This window comes from Erpetoichthys calabaricus, chromosome 10 (genome assembly GCF_900747795.2).
Source record: "Erpetoichthys calabaricus chromosome 10, fErpCal1.3, whole genome shotgun sequence".
In the NCBI taxonomy this organism is placed as follows: Eukaryota; Metazoa; Chordata; class Cladistia; order Polypteriformes; family Polypteridae; genus Erpetoichthys; species Erpetoichthys calabaricus.
In genome coordinates, this window is record NC_041403.2 from 124504211 (window position 1) to 124530097 (window position 25887).

The window sequence follows — 25887 nt, forward strand, 5'->3', positions numbered from 1 at the left end:
ATCCATAACACACAGACAGACAGAGCACTGCGTAATAGAGAGACAGACAGGCAGAAAAGTCACTAGATATATAAATAAACCTGGAAGGCACACATACTGAAAGAAAAAAAAAAAGATCAACATGTGCGTTGATCCTGCTGCACTGAATAAGCTCACGCGCTCTAACATTCCTTGCCCCCCCCCCCCCCCCCCCCCGATCTGACTCTAAGTAACAGCAGAAGTACAGAAGCAAACCAAGTATATGTGTGTACTGTATAATATTAACAAAAAGAGCCGCTTACTACTGAAAACAGCAAATATAGGAGTGAGTGGGGTTTGAACCGGTGACTCTTGATCACACTTGGTTTGCGTCTGTTGCGCTATTTCTTAGAGTCAGATCGGAGAAGGGGGGGGGAATGTTAGAGCATGTGAGCTTATTCAGTGCTGCAGGATCAACGCACATGTTGATCTTTTTTTCTTTCAGTAATAGCGGCAACATAAATCAACACCCGATCTGACGCTGTTCGTTTTCAAATAATATTGCATTAGTGCGATGATGTTTTCACATATATTGTCTAGTATCCTATCTATCTATCTATCTATCTATCTATCTATCTATCTATCTATCTATCTATCTATCTATCTATCTATCTATCTATCTATCTATCTATCTATCTATCTATCTATCTATCTTTCTTTCTTTCTTTCTTTCTTTCTTTCTTTCTTTCTTTCTTTCTTTCTTTCTTTCTTTCTTTCTTTCTTTCTTTCTTTCTTTCTTTCTTTCTTTCTTTCTTTCTTTCTTTCTTTCTTTCTTTCTTTCTTTCTTTCTTTCTTTCTTTCTTTCTTTCAGGTGTGTAATAGAAACCACAGCATAGAGAGAAGCGTGTACATTGTAACAGGTACACACGTTGTAAATGTAGGAAAGACTATCCTTGCGTGTGTGTGTGAACAGTTAACATTTGAATCTGATGACTGCATATAGCGCTGAACTTACTGCTCTGTACTATTCTATCCTCTGCATGTCCTGGAGTACAAAAGAAACAGCATACAGCAACATGTGGGGACTGGCAAGATCGGGGAAAAAAAACACGCAATCACTGATTACAAACTGCAAGATGTTATGCGAATGAATATGAATAATATGAATAAAGTTTTCCGAAATGTACTATACAGGTCATAAAACGAATAATTCCAAATATCATATATACCTACGTCTGTGTTTTTTTGTTTTTTTGACATCATACACCGTAAAGTGCACACTAATTCAGCATGAGCAGGAACACTCAATAACACTGAATAAAAAAAAAAATCAAGTGACGGTGAGATACGAAGAAGGCAGATTCGCCAGCGTTTGTGTGTCAGCTTTTATCCCTCCAGATGAGAAAATGTCCAGTTCCATTGTCTCAAAACACCACTCACATCTCCAGTTATTCCATTTCAAATGAAAAATAACAGCGTCAGATCCCTGGGTGGGGGAGGCGGTAGTATGTATCGTGATCGTGATTTAGAGAGAATAAAAGTTAAAAAAACGGTAACTTTTACAAGTCCTATAAATGCACATCGTGTGTTACAGACGCAAACCAAATGTATGTGTGTACTGTATAATATTAACAAAAGGAGCAGCTCACTACTGAAAACAGCAAATATAGGAGTGAGTGGGGATCGAACCGGGGACTCTTGATTACAAGTCAGCAAATCTTACTGCTACACCACGGAAGCTGTTGTATCATCCTTGAACCTTTTGTGAAAGTGTTTACTTGATCTTTGGACTTTAGGCTTCATACATTATATAGTTTATGCCTACATTTTTTCATTTACTACTAAAATATGAAAACGTTTCTGTTTTAAATATGTGTTTACACAGATTACTGTAGAAATGGAACACACATGAAATGCGTTTGTTCCAAATAGCGATCTATTATTTCCACTCTAAAACTCCAGCACTTCAGTCACTCCCAGATAATCAAATAAGGCATGCGCTGGGAAAACTTAGTGAATGTTCTGCAATGGTGGGGGATGCTGAATAGCCAGCTGCTTGCTGCTCATGTTAATCGGCACATTTAGAAGACAAAGGAGAGGTGAGAACGGTTTTAAGGTGGGCCGGATCTACGAGTTTTTTCGTAGACTCTGGTAATTCTAGTGTTAATCAATGGATTACATCTTTCCCTCGAACCTGCAGGGAAAAACCTGGGGGTTGGTGGCAGAATTGGCACTCCAGACACAATAAAAAAAAAAAAAACCCACACTGTTCCACTCCATCTAAACTAGTGTGGTGCTGAGGTATCACCTGTTGCATGGCTGCACTCAGGTCCTAATCTGGGATCCTGAGTTGGTTTGTCATATGGTGGGTGCGGCAATGCGTTGTATCAATGCATGCTCCTAACCTCCTCTCTCTTCATCCATAATACGGAACACTGGGGTACAACAGGGCTGTGCTCTAAGCCCTCTCCTTTACTCCGTCTTAACAAACAACAGAAAATCTACCCATGATACTAACATCATAATAAAGTTTGCATATAGCACCACTGTGATAGGCCTGGTCAGCAATAATGATGCAGCAGACTATAGAGAAGAGGTAGAGAATCTGGAGAATTAGAGCCAGAACAACAATCTTTTACTCAGTTTCAAGAAAACAAAGGAACTGCTTCTAGACTTCAGGAGTCTGAACTACAGCGGTTACTATTCCATCAGCATTAACGATGAAAGAGTGAAGACAGTCCAGTGTTTCACATTCTTAGGAGTAGGACTGCAGCAATCGATTATTTAAATAATCAAGTATTCTACCAATTATTCCATCGATTCATCGAGTAATTGGATAGGAAATACTTTTGTTTTATTTGAGAGCCATAGCAAATATACATAAAAGAAAAGACATATCTCTGAAAGAAACAGCTAATTTATTTCCTTAAAAAAACAATTTTATTGCTTAAATTGAATACAGTAAAATTATTTGTCAAAAAATAAACCCATTTAGTGCATTTAAGTGCTATATTATTTCTGGGTTTTAAGGAAAACATTGTTTAAAACAAAAAAACAATAAATATTGCTTATTGTTTATACAGTGGAACCTCGGTTCACGAACGTCTTGGTACACGTACAACTCGGTTTACGACCAAAAAGTTCGCCAAACTTTTGCCTCGGTTCACGACCACACACTCGGTATACGAACAAGCCAGGTTCCCTTTCGGTTTGTACATGTTCAGTCTCTCCCTATGCATTTCCTCTGCAGCGAGCGAGAGAGCGCAACACACACACACACACACACACACACACAGAGGCAGCACGAGAGACAGAGGCACACACACAGGCAGCTCGAGCTAGAGAGAGCCACGCACACACACAGGCGCTCCAGGCTCGCAAAAGAGAGACGCACGCACACACACACAGGCGCGGGAGAGAGAGGCAGGCACACACACAGGATTGCGCTAGAGAGACACACACACACAGGCGCTCCAGGCTCGCAAAAGAGAGACGCACGCACACACACACAGGCGCGAGAGAGAGAGCGAGCGAGAGACGCATAAGGTAGAGAAGGCTTGTTTTTGTTTTCAGTTCTATTTGCAGTGATCAGTTCGTAGCCTGCATTGTTGCAATGTTACTTTTCTTGGTGGTTTATTAAATTACGGATTTTTCAAATGTTCATTGTTTCCCCTGTGCTTAAAACTCATTAAAAAAAGTGTTTTTAGCGAGCGGTTCCTAGCACTATAGCGCGAACTATTGCAGTGTTAGTTTTCTCTGTTGTTCAAGGTTTTCTCAGTGTTATTCAATGTTTTTACATTTAGTTTACCATTACACTGTGCGTTCTGTGGTGTAATTAACTATATTTGTGCTTAAAAACTAAAAAATATATATATTTACATACAGTTCGTATGGTCTGGAATGGATTAATTGTATTTACATACAATCCTATGGGAGAAATTGCTTCGGTTCACAACCAACTCGGTTTGCGACCAGAGTTTTGGAATGAATTATGGTCGTGAACCGAGGTTCCACTGTATTATAAAAATAATATACTAGTTACAAAATACTTTAAAAAGGGTATACATACAGCCTAAAACTAAGGCATAAATCAACAATAATAGCAACAACACATAAAAATTGCCTTAAACTTGTACAATGTAATTTTCAGAAGTATAAGTTTCACCCTAACTACAGCTCAGGCATAATAAAGCCTTTCTTCTGTCTTCTTGGAAGGTTTTGTAGCATTTGTAGGAGGCAAGTATGTATGTAGATATAGATAGATATATAGATAAATAGATAGATATTGTGAAGTCAGAAAAAACTAAAAAACACTCATAAAGGGTTGGGATGCTGTCCCATATACTGCAGGTCGTAGAACAGTCTTTTTGTACTGTAACTGAAGTACACAAACAGACTTTTCATGAGACATTGATGAGTGAAACAAGGGGGGCTTTTAAATCAGACGGGCAGGAAGTTACATTTGCAGTCGAAGAAATAGACCATAGACCAGAAGTGAAGTCATCTTATGGCATCGGATCTTCGGAACCCAGAGGAGGTTTATTTGTTGTGGATGTGTGTAGTTGTGGCCGAATTCCAAAAGGTATGCCATTTACTCGTCTTCTTTTTTCCTTGAGGGTGAGTAAAAGAGGCATAAGCATTCCATATCAAATCCCCTCAATTGTTACTTTCGTGCAATGTTGGGTCTGTTGGCTGCCCCTTAATCGCGCATGTGTGACTATATATATATATATATATATATATATATATATATATATATATATATATATATATATATATATATACACTGTATACACACCAGCTGTGTAAGCCCATGCTGTAAACAGCCCGGGCTCCTAGAAACTATTGAATTTGTCAGAAAAAAATTGAAATGCACAGTCTTCAAGTTGGCGCCGACTGGTGTGGCTAGCCGTCTGTTCATCTCGCTAATCTATATTTTAACTTTGTTTTTATGTATTAGTTTATCTCAACGGCCACTGTCCTACGATCGTGATTCTTTACTTAACATATTTTCTTGCTTGCTTTCTTCTCAATTTTCATCTCCTGATGGGATATTATATGAACCTCCACCTTCGTTTAATTCATCTGCTGACTTCATCACCTGGACGCCGGTGTTCACCTGTATCAGTGAGCTGAATGCCTCTCGGAGACGCAAACGCACCTGCCGCTGCCGTGGAAAAAGAGCCAGTATTGCTGTTAAAAAACGCCAACTCAAGTCCCAGAGCTTGGATTCCCAATGCCTGCGAGTCATCTATGACCCATCTTCTCCTGCACAGGACTCAATCCCTGGTCACTGGATACCGAATATAATTTCTCCATTTCATGGAGGCATCACTTCTTCCTCGGTATGCTCTCGGGCAGTAAACGCTGCTAATCTTTGCACGCTTACCCGTGCTCATCCCGCAGCGAGCTCTTCTACTTCTGTCAAGGCTGCTCTCTTGAACGTGAGATCATTGTCTAATAAAACTTTTATTCTGCAAGACTTTATTATCTCAAATAATCTGGATTTCTTTTTCATCACTGAGATCTGGATTGTAAATGGTGACTCTTCATGTTTTACTGACTTGGTACCATCAGGTTATTCATTTTTAAACTCTCCTCGGATGACTCGTCATGTTGGGGTCATTGCCACTGTTTTTAAAAAGAATGTTCTTGTGTCGGAGCCTTACAAGAGGTCCGTTTAGTAGCTTCGAACTGCAACTTTTCGAAGTGTGCAGCTCCCCTTCTTTGTTGTTTGCTGTGGTTTATAGATCTCCTGTAATTAATGATATCTTCATTTCACGTTTGTTATCAAGCGAAACCTTTGGTTAATGACTTTTTATCACTATTGGACTCATTTGATGTTATCCAGCATATTAATATGCCAAATCACTCTCTCGGTCACACCCTTGATTTCGTTCTTACACGTGATATTTCAGTTAATAATTTTGATTTATGTGATGTTTCTTTTATTGATCACTTTTCTATAATGATGGATTTGAATATTACTGTTGATGTCCCTACTACTAGTTGTGCTCCACGTTGCTCTCGCTTTTTAAATTCTTCTATTATATCCGATTTTAAAACCATATTCTCTAGTCTTGATGTGCATGTCCAATATGATGGTATCGATGATTCTGTCTTAGAATTTAATTCTTCTTGTAAAACAGTTTTAGACTCAGTTGCTCCTCTCAAGATACGCTGTGTAATAAGGCGCTATATAGAGCCCGCCCAGCACAGACTCACTCAGAGGCACGTGTAAAATCCAAACAAGATTTTTTTTTTCTTCAGCTGGTGGGCACGTCTTCCCCGTGAACACCCCATCCGCAACACAGTCCCAAAGCACTTAACTGCAAAACACACAACTCTCCACCTTGGCACCACCACTCCTCCCAGGCAACCTCGTCCTCTTCCTCCTGATTCTGGCCATTGAGTGGTGGATGCTGACCCTTTTTATAGCCCACCCGGAAGGGCTCCAGGTGCTTGATCACCTGTGTCTAATTGCACTTCGGGGCGGGGCTGTAGAGGTGTCCATAAAGGCATCGGGATCCATGCAGCACCCTCTGGCGGCCATCCCAGATCCCCACAGAGTTGTGAACGCCATCTCCCATGGAACCCTGCAGGAAACTTCGGCACCGTCGTCAGCCAGGGATGCTGCCACCAAGCGTCCCGGGGAGGTAGTGAGATGCCCATGGTTGCTTCCCCGGAACCTATGTAGAAGGGGCGACCCGGCCGCCCGCCACAGCTGTAATAAGTGAAGACCTGCTCCCTGACTAAATGAAACTAGGTGATCGTTGCGCCACGCCTGTCGAACTGTGGAACAGTGTTGGCAAAAAGATGGACTGATTGTTTCTAAACAGATATTTAGGACTTCTCTATTCAACTTCCAGGTTGCAGTTAAGAAAGCTAAACATGATTTCTTCACTGATTTAGTATCTCGTCATTCTAAGAATCCTAGGGTCTTATTTAATTCAATTAATGCGGCCATTCACCCTCATTCTGTGATGGGATTAAATAGTACTGTTTTTTCATGTGAGCAGTTTCTTTCATTCTTTGTCAGTAAAATTGATACAATCCGCTGTGGTATTGTTCCAACTGGCTATGAACTTCCTACTGTTAATTATAGCATTGTCTTGGAATCTTTTGATCTTGTCTCACTTTCACAGTTAAAAAGAACTATTGACACCCTTAAACCAGCTCTTAGTCCTCTTGATATTGTACGACCATGCCTCGTAGTGGAAACCTTTGCTGTTTTGGGTCCATCTTTACTAGCCATTTTCAATGATTCTATTAGTGAGGGAGTTGTGCCCTCATTTTTTAAACATGCTGCAGTATGTCCCTGTCTAAAAAAGGCAGAATGATAACCCTGGAGTTTTAGCCAATTTTCGCCCGATTTCCCAATTGCCATATCTGGCTAAAATATTAGAAAGAATTATAGCTCCAATAATTTATTTGAGATCTACCAATCTGACTTTAGGCGTTATCATGATGTTGAGACGGCCCTCCTTAAAGTATTCAATGACATCTCTATTATTACTGACTCGGGTGGCGCTGCAGTCCTTGTCCTCCTTGACCTGTCCGCTGCCTTTGACACTATTGACCATGAGATATTGCTGTTGCGGCTTGAACATCTTGATGGGCTTAAAGGGGCTGCTCTTAACTGGTTCAGGTCATATCTAACTGGTAGAACTTTTCAGTGACTTTAAATTCCTCTTTTTCGTCTTCTGCTCTTCTTAAACGTGGTGTTCCTCAGGGATCAATTTTGGGTCCTATTTTATTCTCTATATACCTTCACCCTATTGGAGCTATTTTTAGGAAATTTAACATTTCTTTTCACTACTGCTGTATGCTGATGATACACTGATTTATGTTCCTGTCTGCAAACAAGATTTTTTTTTTCTTCAGCTGGAGGGCACGTCTTCCCCGTGAACACCCCAGCCGCAACACAGTCCCAAAGCACTTAACTGCAAAACACACAACTCTCCACCTTGGCACCACCACTCCTCCCAGGCAACCTCGTCCTCTTCCTCCTGATTCTGGCCATTGAGTGGTGGATGCTGACCCTTTTTATAGCCCACCCGGAAGGGCTCCAGGTGCTTGATCACCTGTGTCTAATTGCACTTCGGGGCGGGGCTGTAGAGGTGTCCATAAAGGCACCGGGATCCATGCAGCACCCCCTGGCTGCAATAAATCAACTGCACAACTGTCTTTCTGAACTAAGATCCTGGATGGCTAATAATTTTCTTGATCTGAATCAAAATAAAACGGAGGTGCTTATAGTGGGTCCATCAACTAAAGCCCAAATTGGTCTTGGACTTCTCGGCTCTTTCTCTGTCTTTTGCAAACCTCAAGTCCGTAATCTTGTTGTTATCTTTGACAGTAACCTCTCTTTTGAGAAACAGATTAATTCTGTAGTCAAGAGTTGCTTTTTCCAGCTTCGTGTATTAGGTAAGATCAAGCCTTTTTTATCTTGTAGGGATCTTGAGAAAGCTACTCATGCTTTTATCTTTTCTCACCTTGATTATTGCAACTCGCTGTATTCTGGGATTAGCAAATCCCTGATACGCAGGTTACAGTTAGTCCAGAATGCTGTTGCTCACTTTCTGGTTGGGCAAGAAAGTCTGATTCTGTTTCTCCAATATTAGCTTCTTTACACTAGCTGCCTGTCAGCTTTCAAATTGATTTTAAAATCTTGTTGCTAGTTTTTAAATCTTTACATGGGCTTGCTCCTGCCTATTTATCCAAATTGTGTTCTTTACACCAGCCATCTAGAGTGCTTAGATCTTCTGGTCAGTTGTCTCTTGTTGTCCCTCGTACCAAGTGTAAAACTAAGGGGGAACAGGGCTTTTGCAGCTTCTGCTCCTCGCCTGTGGAACTCTTTACCTCATTACATAAAGGAGTCGTCTACAATTCAACTGTTCAAAACAAGATTAAAGACTCATTTCTATTCACTTGCATTCCATGACCATACCGATGGTTTCCTCATTGTGATTATGTAACATTACTTCTATTTATTATTTATTTTATTTATGTTCATTTATTTTATTTCTATTTGTTATTTACAGTATGTTAATTGTATGTTTTCTTTTATTCTATTATTGAAAAGCACTTTGGCTACAGCATTCTTATGTTGTTTTAAATGTGCTATATAAATAAATTGACAATTGACATTGACAGTTGGCAGTTTCATTTTGCGTACGTGCTCGCCCCCCTTATCTATCAGAGACTAAGTGAGTTTCTGTCTTGTTTGTCTTTTCTCAGCGGTTTCACTTTGGCGACAGTCGCTTTCTTTCAGCTTCATGCTGTAGTCTTATACTTCTTTTCTCTTCTGACTTGTGAACTTGGGGCCGCTTTGCCGGCTCTTTGAGCTTCATGCTATAGCCTTGCACTTCAGGGCCAGACAGACACACTTCCACACGTAGATGTTTATATATAAGATATATTATTCGTTTGATGCAAATGAAAATTATCAACCTACAGAGGGCTGAATTCAAAGACGCCCCAAAAATCAAAGTGAAAAAATTGTGTGGTGGCTAGTCCATTTTGCCGAAATTTCATTTCAGCAACTCAGATTTGAACTCTGTGGTTTGTATATCCACCAAGTGCTTGTATGCTCCTACTGAGACTATGAATGCTGTCCTGGCCGATCTCCTCCCAGATCTGGACCAGGGCATCACTGAGCTCCTGGACAGTCTGAGGTGCAACCTGGTGGCGTCAGATGGACTGAAACATAATGTCCCAGAGGTGTTCTATTGAATTTAGGTCAGGTGAGTGTGAGGGCCAGTCAATGGTATCAATTCCTTCATCCTCCAGGAATTGCCTGCATACTCTCACCACATGAGGTCGGGCATTGTCGTGCACCAGGAGGAACCCAGGATCCACTGCACCAGCATAGAGTCTGACAATGGGTACAAGGATTTCATCACGATACCTAATGACAGTCAAGGTGCCGTTGTCTAGCATGTAGAGGTCTGTCTGTCTCTCCATGGATATGCCTCTCCAGACCATCACTGACCCACAACTAAACTGGTCATGCTGAACGATGTTAAAGACAGCATAACAGTGTAATAGTAAACTAAATGTAAAAAGATTGAATAACACTGAGAAAACCTTGAACAGAGAAAACTAAAATTGCAAGAGTTCACGCTACAGCCTTACGAACCGCTCACTGTAAACACTTTTTTTTAATGAGTTTTAAGCAAAGGGAAAAAATGAACATTTGAAAAATCCGTAATTTATACAAAAACTAACCATAAACAACCAAGAAAACTAACCTTGCATGAGTCAAGTTCTGGAATGAAGGATGTGAGTAGGAAGCTGGGTGGAGAGAAGATTACAGTTTTGAGGTAGAGTCCCTCTGCGCGATGCACGTCTGACCAAGAACAATGTACTGTACAGGGAGAGACTGAACATGTACGTAAATCACCAGTGCATACGAACTGGAAGGGAAACGAAATAGAGCACAAAGAGTTCACAGCGAATGGACAGGGGGAGACTGAACACGTGCAGAAATCATCGGCACGTACGAACCGGGATTGAAGAAACTGGCTTATTCGTCACCCGAGTGTGTGGTCGTGAACAGATGCAAAAGTTTGGTGAACTTTTTGGTTGTAACCCGATTTGTATGTGTTCCAAGACGTTCGTGACCCGAGGTTCCACTGTATGTGTGTATATATACAGTGTGGGATATGGCCGGCCGTTCATCCCGGCCAATACCTCCAGGCCACCAGGTAGAGCCCTTCTTGCAACATAGAGGTTCCCCGAATTCCAGCAAGGCATCATGGACAGTGGAGTTTTACATCACAGCCCTGCTGGATGTCATGGAAGCCTCCAGGGGACGCTGCAGGGATGAGCAGGGACTCCTACTTTCCCTATAACCCGAAAGTACTTCCCAGTCATTGGAGAGGAAGAAATGATGTACTTCCGGGATAAAGAAAAAGAAGAGTTTTGATCTGACCTGGAAGTGCTAGGAAGTCACATGGAATTAGGAGATCAGAAGCACTTCCGGGTCAGGACTATGAAGGACTGTGGGAGATCCCAGACAGGCGAGCTGAGTCAGGAGGAAGGGTGACAACGCGTCTGGGAGTGGAGGATTGATTATTGTATTTATTTATGAGTATTGTGGAGTGGAGGGTGCTTGGTGCACATTAATATTATAAAATAAATTCATATTGGACTTTTATTTGGTTTCTGGCGTGTGGTCTGAGGGTTCAAGGGAGCGATAGCGCCCCCTATCTGTCACAACAGTCATGAAAAAGTTTGGGAACCCCTCTTAATTCTTTGGATTTTTGTTTATCATTGGCTGAGCTTTCAAAGTAGCAACTTCCTTTTAATATATGGCATGCCTTATGGAAACAGTAGGATTTCAGCAGTGACATTAAGTTTATTGGATTAACAGAAAATATGCAATATGCATCATAACCAAATTAGACAAGTGCATAAATTTGGGCACCCCAACAGAGATTTTCCATCAGTACTTAGTTGAGCCTCCTTTTGCAAATATAACAGCCTCTAGGCGCCTCCTATAGCCATTGATGAATGTCTGGATTCTGGATGGAGATATTTTTGACCATTCTTCCATAAACAAAAACTCTCCAGTTCAGTTAAATTTGATGACTGCCAAGCATGGACAGCCTGTTTCAAATCATCCCATAGATTTTCGATGATATTCAAGTCAGAGGACTGTGACGGCCATTCCAGAACGTTGTACTTCTTCCTCTGCATGAATGCCTTTGTAGATTTCGAACTGTGTTTTGGGTCATTGTCTTGTTGGAATATCCAACCCCTGCGTAACTTCAACTTTGTGACTGATGCTTGAACATTACCCTGAAGAATTTGTTGATATTGGGTTGAATTCATCTGACCCTCGACTTTAACAAGGGCCCTAGTCCCTGAACTAGCCCCACAGCATGATGGAACCTCTACCAAATTTGACAGTAGGTAGCAGGTGATTTTCTTGGAATGCGGTGTTGTTCTTCTACCATGCAAAACGCTTTTTGTTATTACCAAATAACACAATTTTTGTCTCATCAGTCCAAAGCACTTTGTTCCAAAATGAATCTGGCTTGTCTAAATGAGCATTTGCATACAAGAAGCGACTCTGTTTGTGGCGTGACTACAGAAAGGGCTTCTTTCTCATCATCCTGCCATACAGATGTTCTTTGTGCAAATTGCGCTGAATTGTAGAACGATGTACAGATACACCATCTGCAGCAAGATGTTCTTGCAGGTCTTTGAAGGAGATCTGTGGGTTGTCTGTAATCATTCTCTCAATCCTACGCATATGCCGCTCCTGTATTTTTCTCGGTCTGCCAAACCTGGGTTTAACAGCAACTGTGCCTGTGGCCTTCCATTTCCTGATTACATTCCTTACAGTTGAAACTGACAGTTTACACCTCTGAGATAGCTTTTTGTAGCCTTCCCCTAAACCATGATACTGAACAATCTTTGCTTTCAGATCTTTTGAGAGTTGCTTTGAGGATCCCATGCTGCCACTCTTCAGAGGAGAGTCAAAAGGAAGCACAACTTGCAATTGACCACCTTAAATACTTTTTCTCATGATTGGACACACCTGTCTATGACGTTCAAGGCTTAATGAGCTAATCCAACCAATTTGGTGTTGGAAGTAATCAGAATTGAGCAGTTACATGCATTCAAATCAGCAAAATTACAAGGGGACCCAAATTTTTGCACAGCCAGTTTTTCATATTTGATTTAATTTCATGCAACTAAATATTGCTTCGCTAAAAATCTGAAAACACCCCAGTACTCAGATGTTCCTAGGAAATGAAAGACATACCACTGTTATCTTTTTTGTTGAAAGTAAATTATTATGCAGGCTGAGAGGGATTCCCAAACTTTTTCATATGACTGTATATGTATGTATGTATATGTATGTAGTGTATGTGTATGTATGTATATGTATGTGTGAATATATATATATATATATATATATATATATATATATATATATATATATATATATACAGTGATCCCTCGCTATATCGCGCTTCGCCTTTCGCGGCTTCACTCCATCGCGGATTTTATATGTAAGCATATTTAAATATATATCGCGGATTTTTCGCTGCTTCGCGGGTTTCTGCGGACAATAGGTCTTTTAATTTCTGGTACATGCTTCCTCAGTTGGTTTGCCCAGTTGATTTCATTCAAGGGACGCTATTGGCAGATGGCTGAGAAGCTATCCAGCTTACTTTCTCTCTCCCTCTCTCTCTCTCTTGCGCTGACGTAGGGGGGTGTGAGCAGGGGGGCTGTGTGCAGCTGCTTCCTGAAGGACATGCTGCACGGAGCTTCGCATACTTAAAAGCTCAAAGGGCACGTATTGATTTTTTATCTCTCTCTCTATCTCTCTGTCTCTGCTCCTGACAGAGGGGGTGTGAGCTGCCGCCTTCAACAGCTTTGTACCGGCGGTGCTTCGCATACTTAAAAGCCAAAAAGCCCTATTGATTTTTTTTTTGACTGCTTGCTTTGCACTCCTTTGAAAAGGAAGATATGTTTGCATTCTTTTAATTGTGAAACAGAACTGTCATCTCTGTCTTGTCATGGAGCACAGTTTAAACTTTTGAAAAAGAGACAAATGTTTGTTTGCAGTGTTTGAATAACGTTCCTGTCTCTCTACAACCTCCTGTGTTTCTGCGCAAATCTGTGACCCAAGCATGACATTCTAAAAATAACCATATAAACATATGGTTTCTACTTCGCGGATTTTCCTATTTCGCGGGTGGCTCTGGAACGCAACCCCCGCGATGGAGGAGGGATTACTGTATATATATATATATATATATATATATATATAATTTGTGTGTATATATTGTGGCAAGCGGCTGGGGGGTCCCCAAGGTGAATGTGTATGGCAGTATTGCCCAGACCAATTAGGTCGGGTGGCCCAGACTGCAAGGTCGTTAACACGAGACAACCCATCACATTGGCTTGCAGGGATCCCTGGCAATGAAGAACAGTACACCTATAAGGCTGGAGGTCCAAAAACCACTTGGTGACACTCTGATTCGATTCCTTATGCAAAGCCATCCACTGGAGGGGTACATGGTCTGTAACCAAAGTGAACTCACAGCCAAGCAGGTAGTACCTCAGCTGGTTAACAGCCCATTTGATTGCCATGGCTTCACTCTCCTCCATCACATATATGGTCTTCTGTTCCAGCAATTTTCGGCTTAGGTACATGACAGAGTGTTCTACACCATCGATATTCTGGCTCAACATGGCACCAAGGCCTGTTTCTGAAGTATCGGTCTAGAGCAGGGCTCTCCACTCTTTTTTCCCCCCTGAGAGCTACTTTTACAAAATGAAAATGGCCGAGAGCTACTCATGTTTTCTAACGTTTATTCTCATAGCTTATTTCAACCCAAACTGAATAAACTTGTTTTGCTTGAACATTTACAAAATGTTGGTGTCCACAACTCACATTTTGCATTAAAACATCACAAAAATATTTAGTTCACCTGCAAGTGAATTTTGTATGTCTGTATGCATTTTCAAGTGTATCTCACACTATTGAATTAAAATATGAGTGCTGTCAAAACAAAACAATGCAATTCCAAATACACAGATATTACTTATTCATTTGTCATTTTTTTACATGTCACTGTTTCACTTCACAAGAGTATTCACATGTCCAGTTGCATGTGTGATATGTTTTTTTAGTTAGTCCGATGACTGGCACTGCATGGAGTCAACAAGAGAGGTGTATGGTGGAGTGTAGCCACTTAGGTTCACTCTTAGGGAGTCATTTAAATGTTCATCTGTCAGTCTTGCTCTGAACTTTGATTTCATGACATTCATGTCAGAAAAGGCAGACTCACAGAGGTATATAGACCCAAACAAAGCAGACATTTTCAGAGCTGCTTGGTGAAGATTCTTATAGTTATCTGGCTCTACTAAGCTCCAGAAATGCTTTGAATGCTGTTAAGACTTTAACTGCACATTATTTTGAAGGTTTACTAATATATAATATATAAAATCCAATGTATTTCTGTCTGTATGTCTGTCTACTTTTCACGAGAGAACTACTTTACGGATTTAGATCAGGGTTTTTTCTATAATTCGTTTGAACATTCCGGTTGATTTTGTGACTTCTCTCATTTTGCTATGTATCATAGTTCGCTTGCGGTACCGATTTATTTGCACGAATCCGAGAAACACGCAGCCGGCCGAGACGGGCTCTCCTCACTCACTTGCCAGCTTTGGGTCTTGTACCTTAACTCCGCTTAGCTAGTGAACGAGAGAACAATTGAATTTAACTTTGTTTGATATTTAAAATCAAGTGATACTTAGGTCTTGATGAGTTTGAGTCCGGTGTGAAAGATGACCCGGACACAGACAGGCGGACACGTTCAAATCACCCAACACATGTTTATTATTATTATTATTATTATTATCCATCCATCCATTTTCCAACCCGCTGAATCTGAACACAGGGTCACGGGGGTCTGCTGGAGCCAATCTCAGCCAACACAGGGCACAAGGACACACACAAACACACCCACCCACCAAGCACACACTAGGGCCAATTTAGAATCGCCAATCCACCTAACCTGCATGTCTTTGGACTGTGGGAGGAAACCGGAGCGCCCAGAGGAAACCCACGCAGACACGGGGAGAACATGCAAACTCCACGCAGGGAGGACCCGGGAAGCGAACCCGGGTCCCCAGGTCTCCCAACTGCGAGGCAGCAGCGCTACCCACAGCGCCACCGTGACGCTCACGTTTATTATGACAATCCATATTTACAAGTTCACACAAACCCCTAAAGTCCCCACAAGTCCAGGCCCTCAATACAAATGCCTCACTCTTCAGGCCACCTCCTTGCCTCCTCCCAGACTTTGTCCTTCTTCCACCCGACTCAAGCCCCTGAATGGAGGGAGGCGGCCCCTTTTATCCACACCCGAATGTGCTCCAGTTGTCTTCCGATGAGCTTCCGCCAGCACTCCCCAGTGTGGTGGAAGTACTGGCTCTGCACTCGGAAGCACTCCAGGTGTCCCCGATCCTCTTCCCCCAGCACTTCTGGGTGTGGTGGAAGTGCTGAGGTCCAGGGCTCCCAAGGCATTGGGGCGCCCCCTGGCGGTGACCATGGGCCCCTACAGGGTTGAGCTTCAAAGCTCTGTACCCCATAGCTGCCAGGGCGGTCGCCCCCACGTGGTCTGGGGGACCTCAGCCACCTGCGACACCGGATAGTCTCTTAAATGTATGCCACATTGAAAAGATAGATTTCAATTCAGATTGTGGATTGTGTTTTTGTGTAAAAAGGATCGTGATATGATTTTTTGAAAAGATCGCCCACCCCTAATTTGACTAATCAAGTTTTCAAATTTATTAAGGATTCATTAACCCTTTGGCAAGCTACTTGGAAAGGGGTTGCAAGCTACCAGTAGCTCACAAGCGATGTGTTGGAGACCCCTGGTCTAGAGAATTAAAGGCAGAGAAAAATCAGTAACAGACAAATAGGTGCAGATATAAGGGCCTGTTACAAGTCATGAAATGCGTCTTCTGTTTTAGTATCCAACAAGGGGGCTCCGCCCCCTGCTCGCTTCGCTCGCCTACCCCCGGCGTTTTGAACCCGTGCCCGCTGGGCAGCCACGTGTGAGGATGACGCACGTGTAATACGGAGCGTTCGCCCGTGTCACTCTGGGGCCCCCTTGTGTGGTGTATGTGTGCTTTTTTACTTTAATTTTTCTATTTTACTTATTGATCACTTTCCAGACAGAAGAGCAGCTTCAGCGATAGACTGCTGTCACTGTCCTGCTCCACAGACAGATTGAGGAGATCGTTCCTCCCCCAAACTCTGCGACTCTTCAATTCCACGCGGGGGTGTAAACATTAACATTTAACATTATTATACAAAGTTACTGTCTGTTTTTCACCTGCATTATTATCTTTCTTTAATGTAATATTATTTATTGTATCAGTATGCTGCTGCTGGAGAATGTGAATTTCCTTCTGACCTCGCTTTATCCTGCTTGCGGCATGTCAGACGGTTCGTAGTCTTTCTCGTTTTACTCTGGGCAGGGGGGCTAGGGGCGCGTTGCCTCATTTTTTATTTCTGTTAGTGGAGGGGGGCTTTGTGTGTCGTGGGTCTGAATTCTCCTTTTTGTGTACGTCCCGTTTTGTGTGCTATGTCTGTAGTCTGTCCCGTTTCGTGTGTAATGGGCTTTGTGTGGCGCTCGCGTCTGACTCCTTTTTTTTGTGTGCTAGGGGCGTGTTGCCTCATTTTTTATTTGTGTTAGTGGAGGGGGGCTTTGTGTGTCGTGGGTCTGAAGCCTCTTTTTTGTGTGCGTACCGTTTCGTGTGCTATGTGGTGCTTGCGTCTTGACTCCTTTGTTTTTGGTGTGCTAGGGGTGCGTTGCCTCATTTCTTGTTTCTGTTAGTGGAGGGGGGCTTTGTGTGTCGTGGGTCTGAAGCCTCTTTTTTGTGTGCGTCCCGTTTCGTGTGCTATGGGGTTCGTGTGGCGCTGTGTTGTCGCTTGCGTCTGACTCCTTTGTTTTTCGTGTGCTAGGGGCGCGTTGCCTCATTTCTTATTTCTGTTAGTGGAGGGGGGCTTTGTGTGTCGTGGGTCTGAAGCCTCTTTTTTGTGTGCGTCCCGTTTCGTGTGCTATGGGCTTCGTGTGGCGCTGTGTGCCAAGGGTTTGTGTGGCGCCTGCGTCTGACTCCTTTTTTTGTGTGCTATGGGCCCGGCGCCTCATTTCTTATTTTCCGTTGCTTGGAGGGGGGGACTTTGTGTGGCGCCTGCGCACTACGTCTTTTGCGTCCACGGCCCATGTCCCTGCGTCCATATCCGGTTTACCATTCTCGTTTAGTAATATGGATACCACCGCATTCTGTGCTCATTTCTTTGTCAATGGTGCTGTCCTCTCAGAATAACGTGGAACAAACTGGTGGTAGCACCACTCTATTCCCAAGGAAGCTTACACTTGCCACTTGGTTTTCAGACAGGGCCAATTCATGATGGCATTGACCTTGGTGCACTGCAGACAAACTGTGCCTCTACCAACCAAGTAGCTTTAATATTTGGCCTCCATCAATCCAAAGTAACATTTTTGTGGATTTATCCGAAGACTGGCTTCACTAAGTGTTAGAAGCATGGCACAAACCTGCTGTACATGTTCCTTCCAGGTGCCAGAAAAAATGGTACATGGCAGTGTAGGAATCGTGGAAGCGTAGCACTCTATCCACCAGATACATTTTCGGATGACTACTCCCGGTTCTGTAATGATGTCATGTGCAATTAGAAAGATCCTTCTTGGTTTCTCATCTACCATTTCCGGGACAGATAAGATGGCTCCTTCGAGCTCATGTCATTGTTTATGTGTAAAATTTGTTCTGAAATTATGGGCATTTTTTTGCGCAAAGAAAGAACAGGGTTTTACGGAATAGTCAACAGGTTGACTTGATAAACCTGTTTGGGGCATCGGTGATTCAGATGTTTCACCAAATAATCTTTCTTTAATTTCATAAGGGCCCTGCGAATGGGCTGATAATTTAGAATGGGAAGTGGGAATGAGCACCATAACATGATTATTAGAATGGAATTAATGGAGTGTTATGCCACGATCGTAATAGCAGGCCTGTGCTGGTTGCACATGCTTCAAATTTTCTAGTATTATAGAGCAAACGTTGTAAGACTGAACAAAATATCTGTTCTCTGGCAAGGTAAATAATGAGTATGGTGAAGGAAGTCCGGCTCCCCCAACTCGACTAACCTACCATGACTGTAATAATTAAAAGAAAAACTTAATGAACTTAATGTTAGTTTGAATAGCTGATCATCTTGACATTTTCTACACATATGATATGTTTTTATTATTAATAGCAGTATTAAGAGGTATATAAGCTACAGGTTTAACAATTAATTGAAACATTAACTCATCCTTAACAATTCAGTTAACTGTGTAATAAAACAAACAAGAAATGCTAATTTATTCTTTAAAAAGTGTAAGCACTATTTGTATTTTATACAGATGATGGAGTAAATCTTGAAGGTTTCCGGGACCAATTTGAAATACTTAACTCTACCAATTGACATCTTGATGAATGTCTACTGCTTATCTCAACCTTTTCATTTTTTCTGGTGTTCTTAGGTTTCTCAGTGGTGTAACAAACACATCCTTTACAATACCAGTTATTGAAAATTTATCAGACCATTTTACTACATTGTGACGAGAAGGAATTCTTAATCACTAAGACACATTACACTTAATGCAGAATGCTCTTTGCACCTCTACTACAGATTTGAATTCAATGTCCATCCATCCATCCATCCATCCATTGTCTCCCGCTTATCCGAGGTCGGGTCGCGGGGGCAGCAGCTTGAGCAGAGATGCCCAGACTTCCCTCTCCCCAGCCACTTCTTCTAGCTCTTCCGGGAGAATCCCAAGGCGTTCCCAGGCCAGTCGAGAGACTTAGTCCCTCCAGCGTGTCCTGGGTCTTCCCCGGGGCCTCCTCCCGGTTGGACGTGCCTGGAACACCTCACCAGGGAGGCGTCCAGGAGGCATCCTGATCAGATGCCCGAGCCACCTCATCTGACTCCTCTCGATGCGGAGGAGCAGCGGCTCTACTCTGAGCCCCTCCCGGATGACTGAGCTTCTCACCCTATCTTTAAGGGAAAGCCCAGACACCCTGCGGAGGAAACTCATTTCAGCCGCTTGTATTCGCGATCTCGTTCTTTCGGTCACTACCCATAGCTCATGACCATAGGTGAGGGTAGGAACATAGATCGACTGGTAAATTGAGAGCTTCGCCTTGCGGCTCAGCTCCTTTTTCACCACGACAGACCGATGCAACGCCCGCATTACTGCGGATGCCGCACCGATCCGCCTGTCGATCTCACGCTCCATTCTTCCCTCACTCGTGAACAAGACCCCGAGATACTTGAACTCCTCCACTTGGGGCAGGATCTCGCTACCAACCCTGAGAGGGCACTCCACCCTTTTCCGGTTGAGGACCATGGTCTCGGATTTGGAGGTGCTGATTCTCATCCCAGCCGCTTCACACTCGGCTGCGAACCGATCCAGAGAGAGCTGAAGATCACGGCCTGATGAAGCAAACAGGACAACATCATCTGCAAAAAGCAGTGACCCAATCCTGAGCCCACCAAACCGGACCCCCTCAACACCCTGGCTGCGCCTAGAAATTCTGTCCATAAAAGTTATGAACAGAATCGGTGACAAAGGGCAGCCCTGGCGGAGTCCAACTCTCACTGGAAACGGGTTCGACTTACTGCCGGCAATGCGGACCAAGCTCTGGCACTGATCGTACAGGGACTGAACAGCCCTTATCACGGGGGCCGGTACCCCATACTCTCGGAGTACCCCCCACAGGATTCCCCGAGGGACACGGTCGAATGCCTTTTCTAAGTCCACAAAACACATGTAGACTGGTTGGGCAAACTCCCATGCACCCTCCAGGACCCTGCTAAGGGTATAGAGCTGGTCCACTGTTCCGCGACCAGGACGAAAACCACACTGTTCCTCCTGAATCCGAGGCTCGACTATCTGACGGACCCTCCTCTCCAGGACCCCTGAATAGACTTTTCCAGGGAGGCTAAGGAGTGTGATCCCTCTGTAGTTGGAACACACCCTCCGATCCCCCTTCTTAAAGAGGGGGACCACCACCCCGGTCTGCCAATCCAGAGGCACTGTCCCTGATGTCCATGCGATGTTGCAGAGGCGTGTCAGCCAAGACAGTCCTACAACATCCAGAGCCTTTAGGAACTCCGGGCGTATCTCATCCACCCCCGGGGCCCTGCCACCAAGGAGTTTTTTGACCACCTCGGTGACCTCAGTCCCAGAGATGGGGGAGCCCACCTCTGAGTCCCCAGGCTCTGCTTCCTCATTGGAAGGCATGTTAATGGGATTGAGGAGGTCTTCGAAGTATTCCCCCCACCGACCCACAACGTCCTGAGTCGAGGTCAGCAGCGCACCATCCCCACCATATACAGTGTTGACACTGCACTGCTTCCCCTTCCTGAGACGCCGGATGGTGGACCAGAATCTCCTCGAAGCCGTCCGAAAGTCATTCTCCATGGCCTCCCCAAACTCCTCCCACGCCCGAGTTTTTGCCTCAGCAACCACCAAAGCCGCATTCCGCTTGGCCTGCCGGTACCTATCAGCTGCCTCCGGGGTCCCACAGGACAAAAGGGTCCTGTAGGACTCCTTCTTCAGCTTGACGGCATCCTTCACCGCCGGTGTCCACCAGCGGGTTCGGGGATTGCCGCCACGACAGGCACTGACTACCTTACGGCCACAGCTCCGGTCAGCTGCCTCAACAATAGAGGCACGGAACATGGCCCATTCGGACTCAATGTCCCCCACCTCCCTTGGGATGTGGTCGAAGTTCTGCCGGAGGTGGGAGTTGAAGCTACTTCTGACAGGGGGCTCTGCCAGACGTTCCCAGCAGACCCTCACAACACGTTTGGGCCTACCACGCCTGACCGGCATCCTCCCCCACCATCGAAGCCAACTCACCACCAGGTGGTGATCAGTTGACAGCTCCGCCCCTCTCTTCACTCGAGTGTCCAAGACATGTGGCCGCAAGTCCGACGACACGACCACAAAGTCGATCATCGAACTGAGGCCTAGGGTGTCCTGGTGCCAAGTGCACATATGAACACCCCTATGCTTGAACATGGTGTTCGTTATGGACAATCCGTGACGAGCACAGAAGTCCAATAACAAAACACCGCTCGGGTTCAGATCAGGGGGGCCATTCCTCCCAATCACGCCCTTCCAGGTCTCACTGTCATTGCCCACGTGAGCATTGAAGTCTCCCAGCAGAACGAGGGAGTCCCCAGAAGGTATGCCCTCTAGCACCCCCTCCAGGGACTCCAAAAAGGGTGGGTACTCCGAACTGCTGTTCGGTGCATACGCACAAACAACAGTTAGGACCCGTCCCCCCACCCGAAGGCGAAGGGAGGCTACCCTCTCGTCCACCGGGGTAAACCCCAATGTACAGGCTCCAAGTTGGGGGGCAATAAGTATACCCACACCTGCTCGGCGCCTCTCACCGGGGGCAACTCCAGAGTGGTAGAGAGTCCAGCCTCTCTCAAGGAGATTGGTTCCAGAGTCCAAGCTGTGCGTCGAGGTGAGCCCAACTATATCTAGCCGGAACCTCTCAACTTCGCGCACTAGCTCAGGCTCCTTCCCCTTCAGAGAGGTGACATTCCACGTCCCAAGAGCCAGTTTCTGTAGCCGAGGGTCGGACCGCCAAGGTCCCCGCCTTCGGCCACCACCCAACTCACACTGCACCCGACCTCCTTGGCCCCTCCCATAGGTGGTGAGCCCATGGGAAGGGGGACCCACGTTGCCTCTTCGGGCTGTGCCCGGCCGAACCCCATGGGTGCAGGCCCGGCCACCAGGCGCTCGCCATCGAGCCCCACCTCCAAGCCTGGCTCCAGAGTGGGGCCCCGGTGACCCGCGTCCGGGCAAGGGAAAACGCCGTCCAAAATGGTTTTTCTTCATAGGAGGTTTGTTTAACCGCTCTTTGTCTCATCCCTCACCTAGGACCAGTTTGCCTTGGGTGGCCCCACCAGGGGCATAAAGCCCCGGACAACAGAGCTCCTAGGATCATTGGGACACGCAAACCCCTCCACCACGATAAGGTGACGGTTAAAGGAGGGGTGAATTCAATGTATACCATAATAATGAACATGCATTATTTGTTCATGGACAAATGAAACTTCATTTTGTGTACAATAGTGGTATGGCATTTATTATATATGAGAGAGAGAGAGAGTAAAGGCCAGCCCTGACACAGACAGGTGTAGGACACAGGTTCAAAGCACACAAGAGTTATTATTTTTATTTTTCCATGTGGGAAATGCCACAAGTCAAACACAGTTCCCAAAACACAAGCACACCTCTACACAGTACTCTTCTTCTCTTTCTCCTTTGTCCTCCAGGCAAGCTTAGTCTCCCTCCTCCCGACTCTGGCTCCCAGAGTAACGACTGCTGGAACACCCCCGGAAGTGCTCCAGGTGCTCATTGACCTACTCAGAGCAGCACTTCCGGGAGTGGAGGAAAAACCGCCCAAGAGGGCTCAGCAGCTGTTGCAGCACCCCCTGGTGGCACCCTCGGATCCCAACAGGGCTCTAACGTACTCCAACTCCCATGAAGCCCTGCAGGAGTCCGAGGCACCGCTGCAACCCAGGTGGGCTACCATCCGGGGGAAGGTAACACACTGAATGGCTCCCCCGGTCTTTCCAGCATGGAGGTGTCCCGGCTGCGCAAGGGTCCCGGCCATCCGCCACAATATGTTTATCTATAATGTATATCAGTTGCACATAGTACTGCAATATAAAGTATGATAAACAGTGGCTGGCATATCACCTAACACAGAATTCACACTTGGATAAACTTTTGTAATTTTACTACACAGTCCTGTGATGACTCATCACAAACATGCCCATGACCAATGTTTTAAGAAATGCTGCTCTAGTGTGTTGAAAGGGCCGGTTTGTCCCCCACAGAGTGTGTTGGAAAGTGAAAGAACAAAGAGCCGAGCGCAAGGTATTTCAATACTAGTTTACTTTTTGGTACCAAAATTCCTGGCGAGCTGGTACCATACCACTTTAAAAATTGGGTTTTTGTGTACCTTTTCATTACCAGCATATCATGCAACCCAAATGCAGCTCAAATGATGGTGAGGTTTTTTTTTTTTTTCATGTTGCTTGAATTTCAAGGAAATTACATCTTCATAGAATTTTCTTCTAATGTTATTAGCAAGGACATTTAAATGCATCGTATTCACCTTTTCCAGTAAAATGATATAAAGAAGTAAATGTCAGGACTGCTTGCTGCAAATCACATCCTGTCTAGAATCAGAAATTGTTTTTAATGTTTTCACAGAAAATCAAGATTGCTGCTTTACGAATGTATACTTGCTGTGTGGAGAAGATTAATTATGATGAATTTTTTGAAAGTAAGTGTGATTCTGTTTTGCGAGTTACAAGTTGATTTTCCTTTTCTGTTTTTCATTGTCAATCAATTAATTTATTAGAAAATTAATTCTAAATATTGCAAATTATAGCACAGTGGCAAGCAAACATTACATATTTGTAATGTTATCTATGATGCAATTATTTGTAATACTTTGTATTTCTATGGACTTTCTGTTTACATCCTAATATCTCGTAATATCATTGAAGTCTGTAAGAGAAAACTTTCTCATAATCAATCTTTTAACTATTAACAGAAACTTATCAGGCAGATTTGCCCAATATTGGGTTTGTATCCAATTTATTCATCCATTACAAGTCTGATAGTTTTGTGAAGACACTAGTGCATGTTTACTCTAATACTTTTTCTTCTTAAATTTAAGTTCAAGTTTATTAAATCAGGAAAATAATTTTGCCAAAAAAATCTGTTTGGATGCAAACTCGTTATGAGCTTCCAGTGCAGAAGATCTACTATAGAACATCCAAAAGACTTGGATTATGTATTAATTTAAACAATGCTATTCTATGTAATTTTTTTGTTGGTGTAGTTAGGTGCTTTTTGAACACTCAGTACAGCTGCCCAAAGTGTTTTCTCTCAGGCATCTGAACACAGGTCTTACATTTTCCCAATGAACAAATAGCAAGATGCAAGCAAATAATTTATAGTATATAATAATGAAGCTGTTTCAGTCAGTTCACAGCAAATGCCATTTTGTATACTGTACATATTAACCCATGTGTATACTGTAATAACTGAGAATAGCTATTACAATGTGGATTTATTTTGTCTATTTTTCATAAGAAAAAATATTTTAACTTTGATTTTACATAATTACATTACTGTCATATCTTGATGAAAAACTTTGATAGAGACCTGCATTTGTGGTTTAAATGTATCTGATGTAAATTGCTGAATATCAGAGGCATTAGTCTGATGTTTTACTACATTTCCTCCTTTATATAGGGTGCTCTCTTCCAGATACACTAAACTCCTGGTTCTTAGTGGCACAACTACACGTCTGGTGAGTGTTGTCCTGATCTGTTTCTGAGATTTATTAAGTGAAGAAGTGGTATGTTATTCAACATTACTGCACCTAACGATGACTCCTCACTAAGTGGTTCATATTTCATTTGGTTTTCTTTCTTGAGAAAGTAAAAAAAAAAATAAAACAATCCATGTCTGCTTATTGGAAGAACACTACTTAGTCCTATCCCACAATTAATGTAGGATCAAATGATCTCCTATTGATTTTGACTCTTATGTACAAATTAGATATTTTCATGGCACAGGCACTTTTGCCAGGGCAACTCGCTTTCAGTAAATCAAGCTAACTGTATGTCTTTCACCATATAATGTATGTCCAACAACTGAAACAAACAGCATCTCAATGCAGAAAAAGGAGCAGGGTTCAAATGCTGTGAAGAAGCCTCTGTACATACTGTATCTACTAAATTTTATAAATCAACTATTTATTGATAAGAAATTGTACATAGAAATGTGGAAAGGTGTGTGTTCCATAGCCATGCCTTTGACTGTGATACTTCAAAGAAAGTACTGTCAACAGTTAATGACTTGCAAACTCCACAAAAACAATCATTAGATGCGGGATTCAAACCAAGGTAACTGGATCCTTGAGACAGGTGTAAATTGCACTCTTAAATTCTAAATAAGTAAATAAAATTAAGACTGCAACTTAAGCAATTTAAATTTTATTGCATTTAAATGCAAATCCCTTCTTAAGGCACACAGAATCACAATAATACTATAAAATTTTTGTCATGTTAAAATACTGGGAAAACTCTGAGGGTTGCATAGGTAGCAGAAAATCCACTCCAAATATTCACTATTAATAATAAAATTAATAAATATATTAAATTAATATACACTAAAAAGAGTATTATTCATAGGGTATAAGTGGAAGGCTTTTACTATAAATATATCTACACAACAAAGATAAACTAGAAAACTCAAAAAGGTACATCTCATG

The 25887-nt window shown here is 43.3% G+C and overlaps 1 protein-coding gene across 1 annotated transcript in view; it reads left to right on the top strand.

Annotated features, from left to right (window-relative positions):
* The window catches only part of LOC114659405 (ubiquinol-cytochrome-c reductase complex assembly factor 1), a 103569-nt gene that overhangs the window by 4864 nt on the left and 72818 nt on the right, over positions 1–25887 (top strand). Inside the window, exons 4-5 of the mRNA XM_028811875.2 lie at positions 23811–23883; positions 24864–24921. Of these exons, the coding sequence (XP_028667708.1) occupies positions 23811–23883; positions 24864–24921 (131 nt within the window). The remainder of the gene's footprint in view (positions 1–23810; positions 23884–24863; positions 24922–25887) is intronic.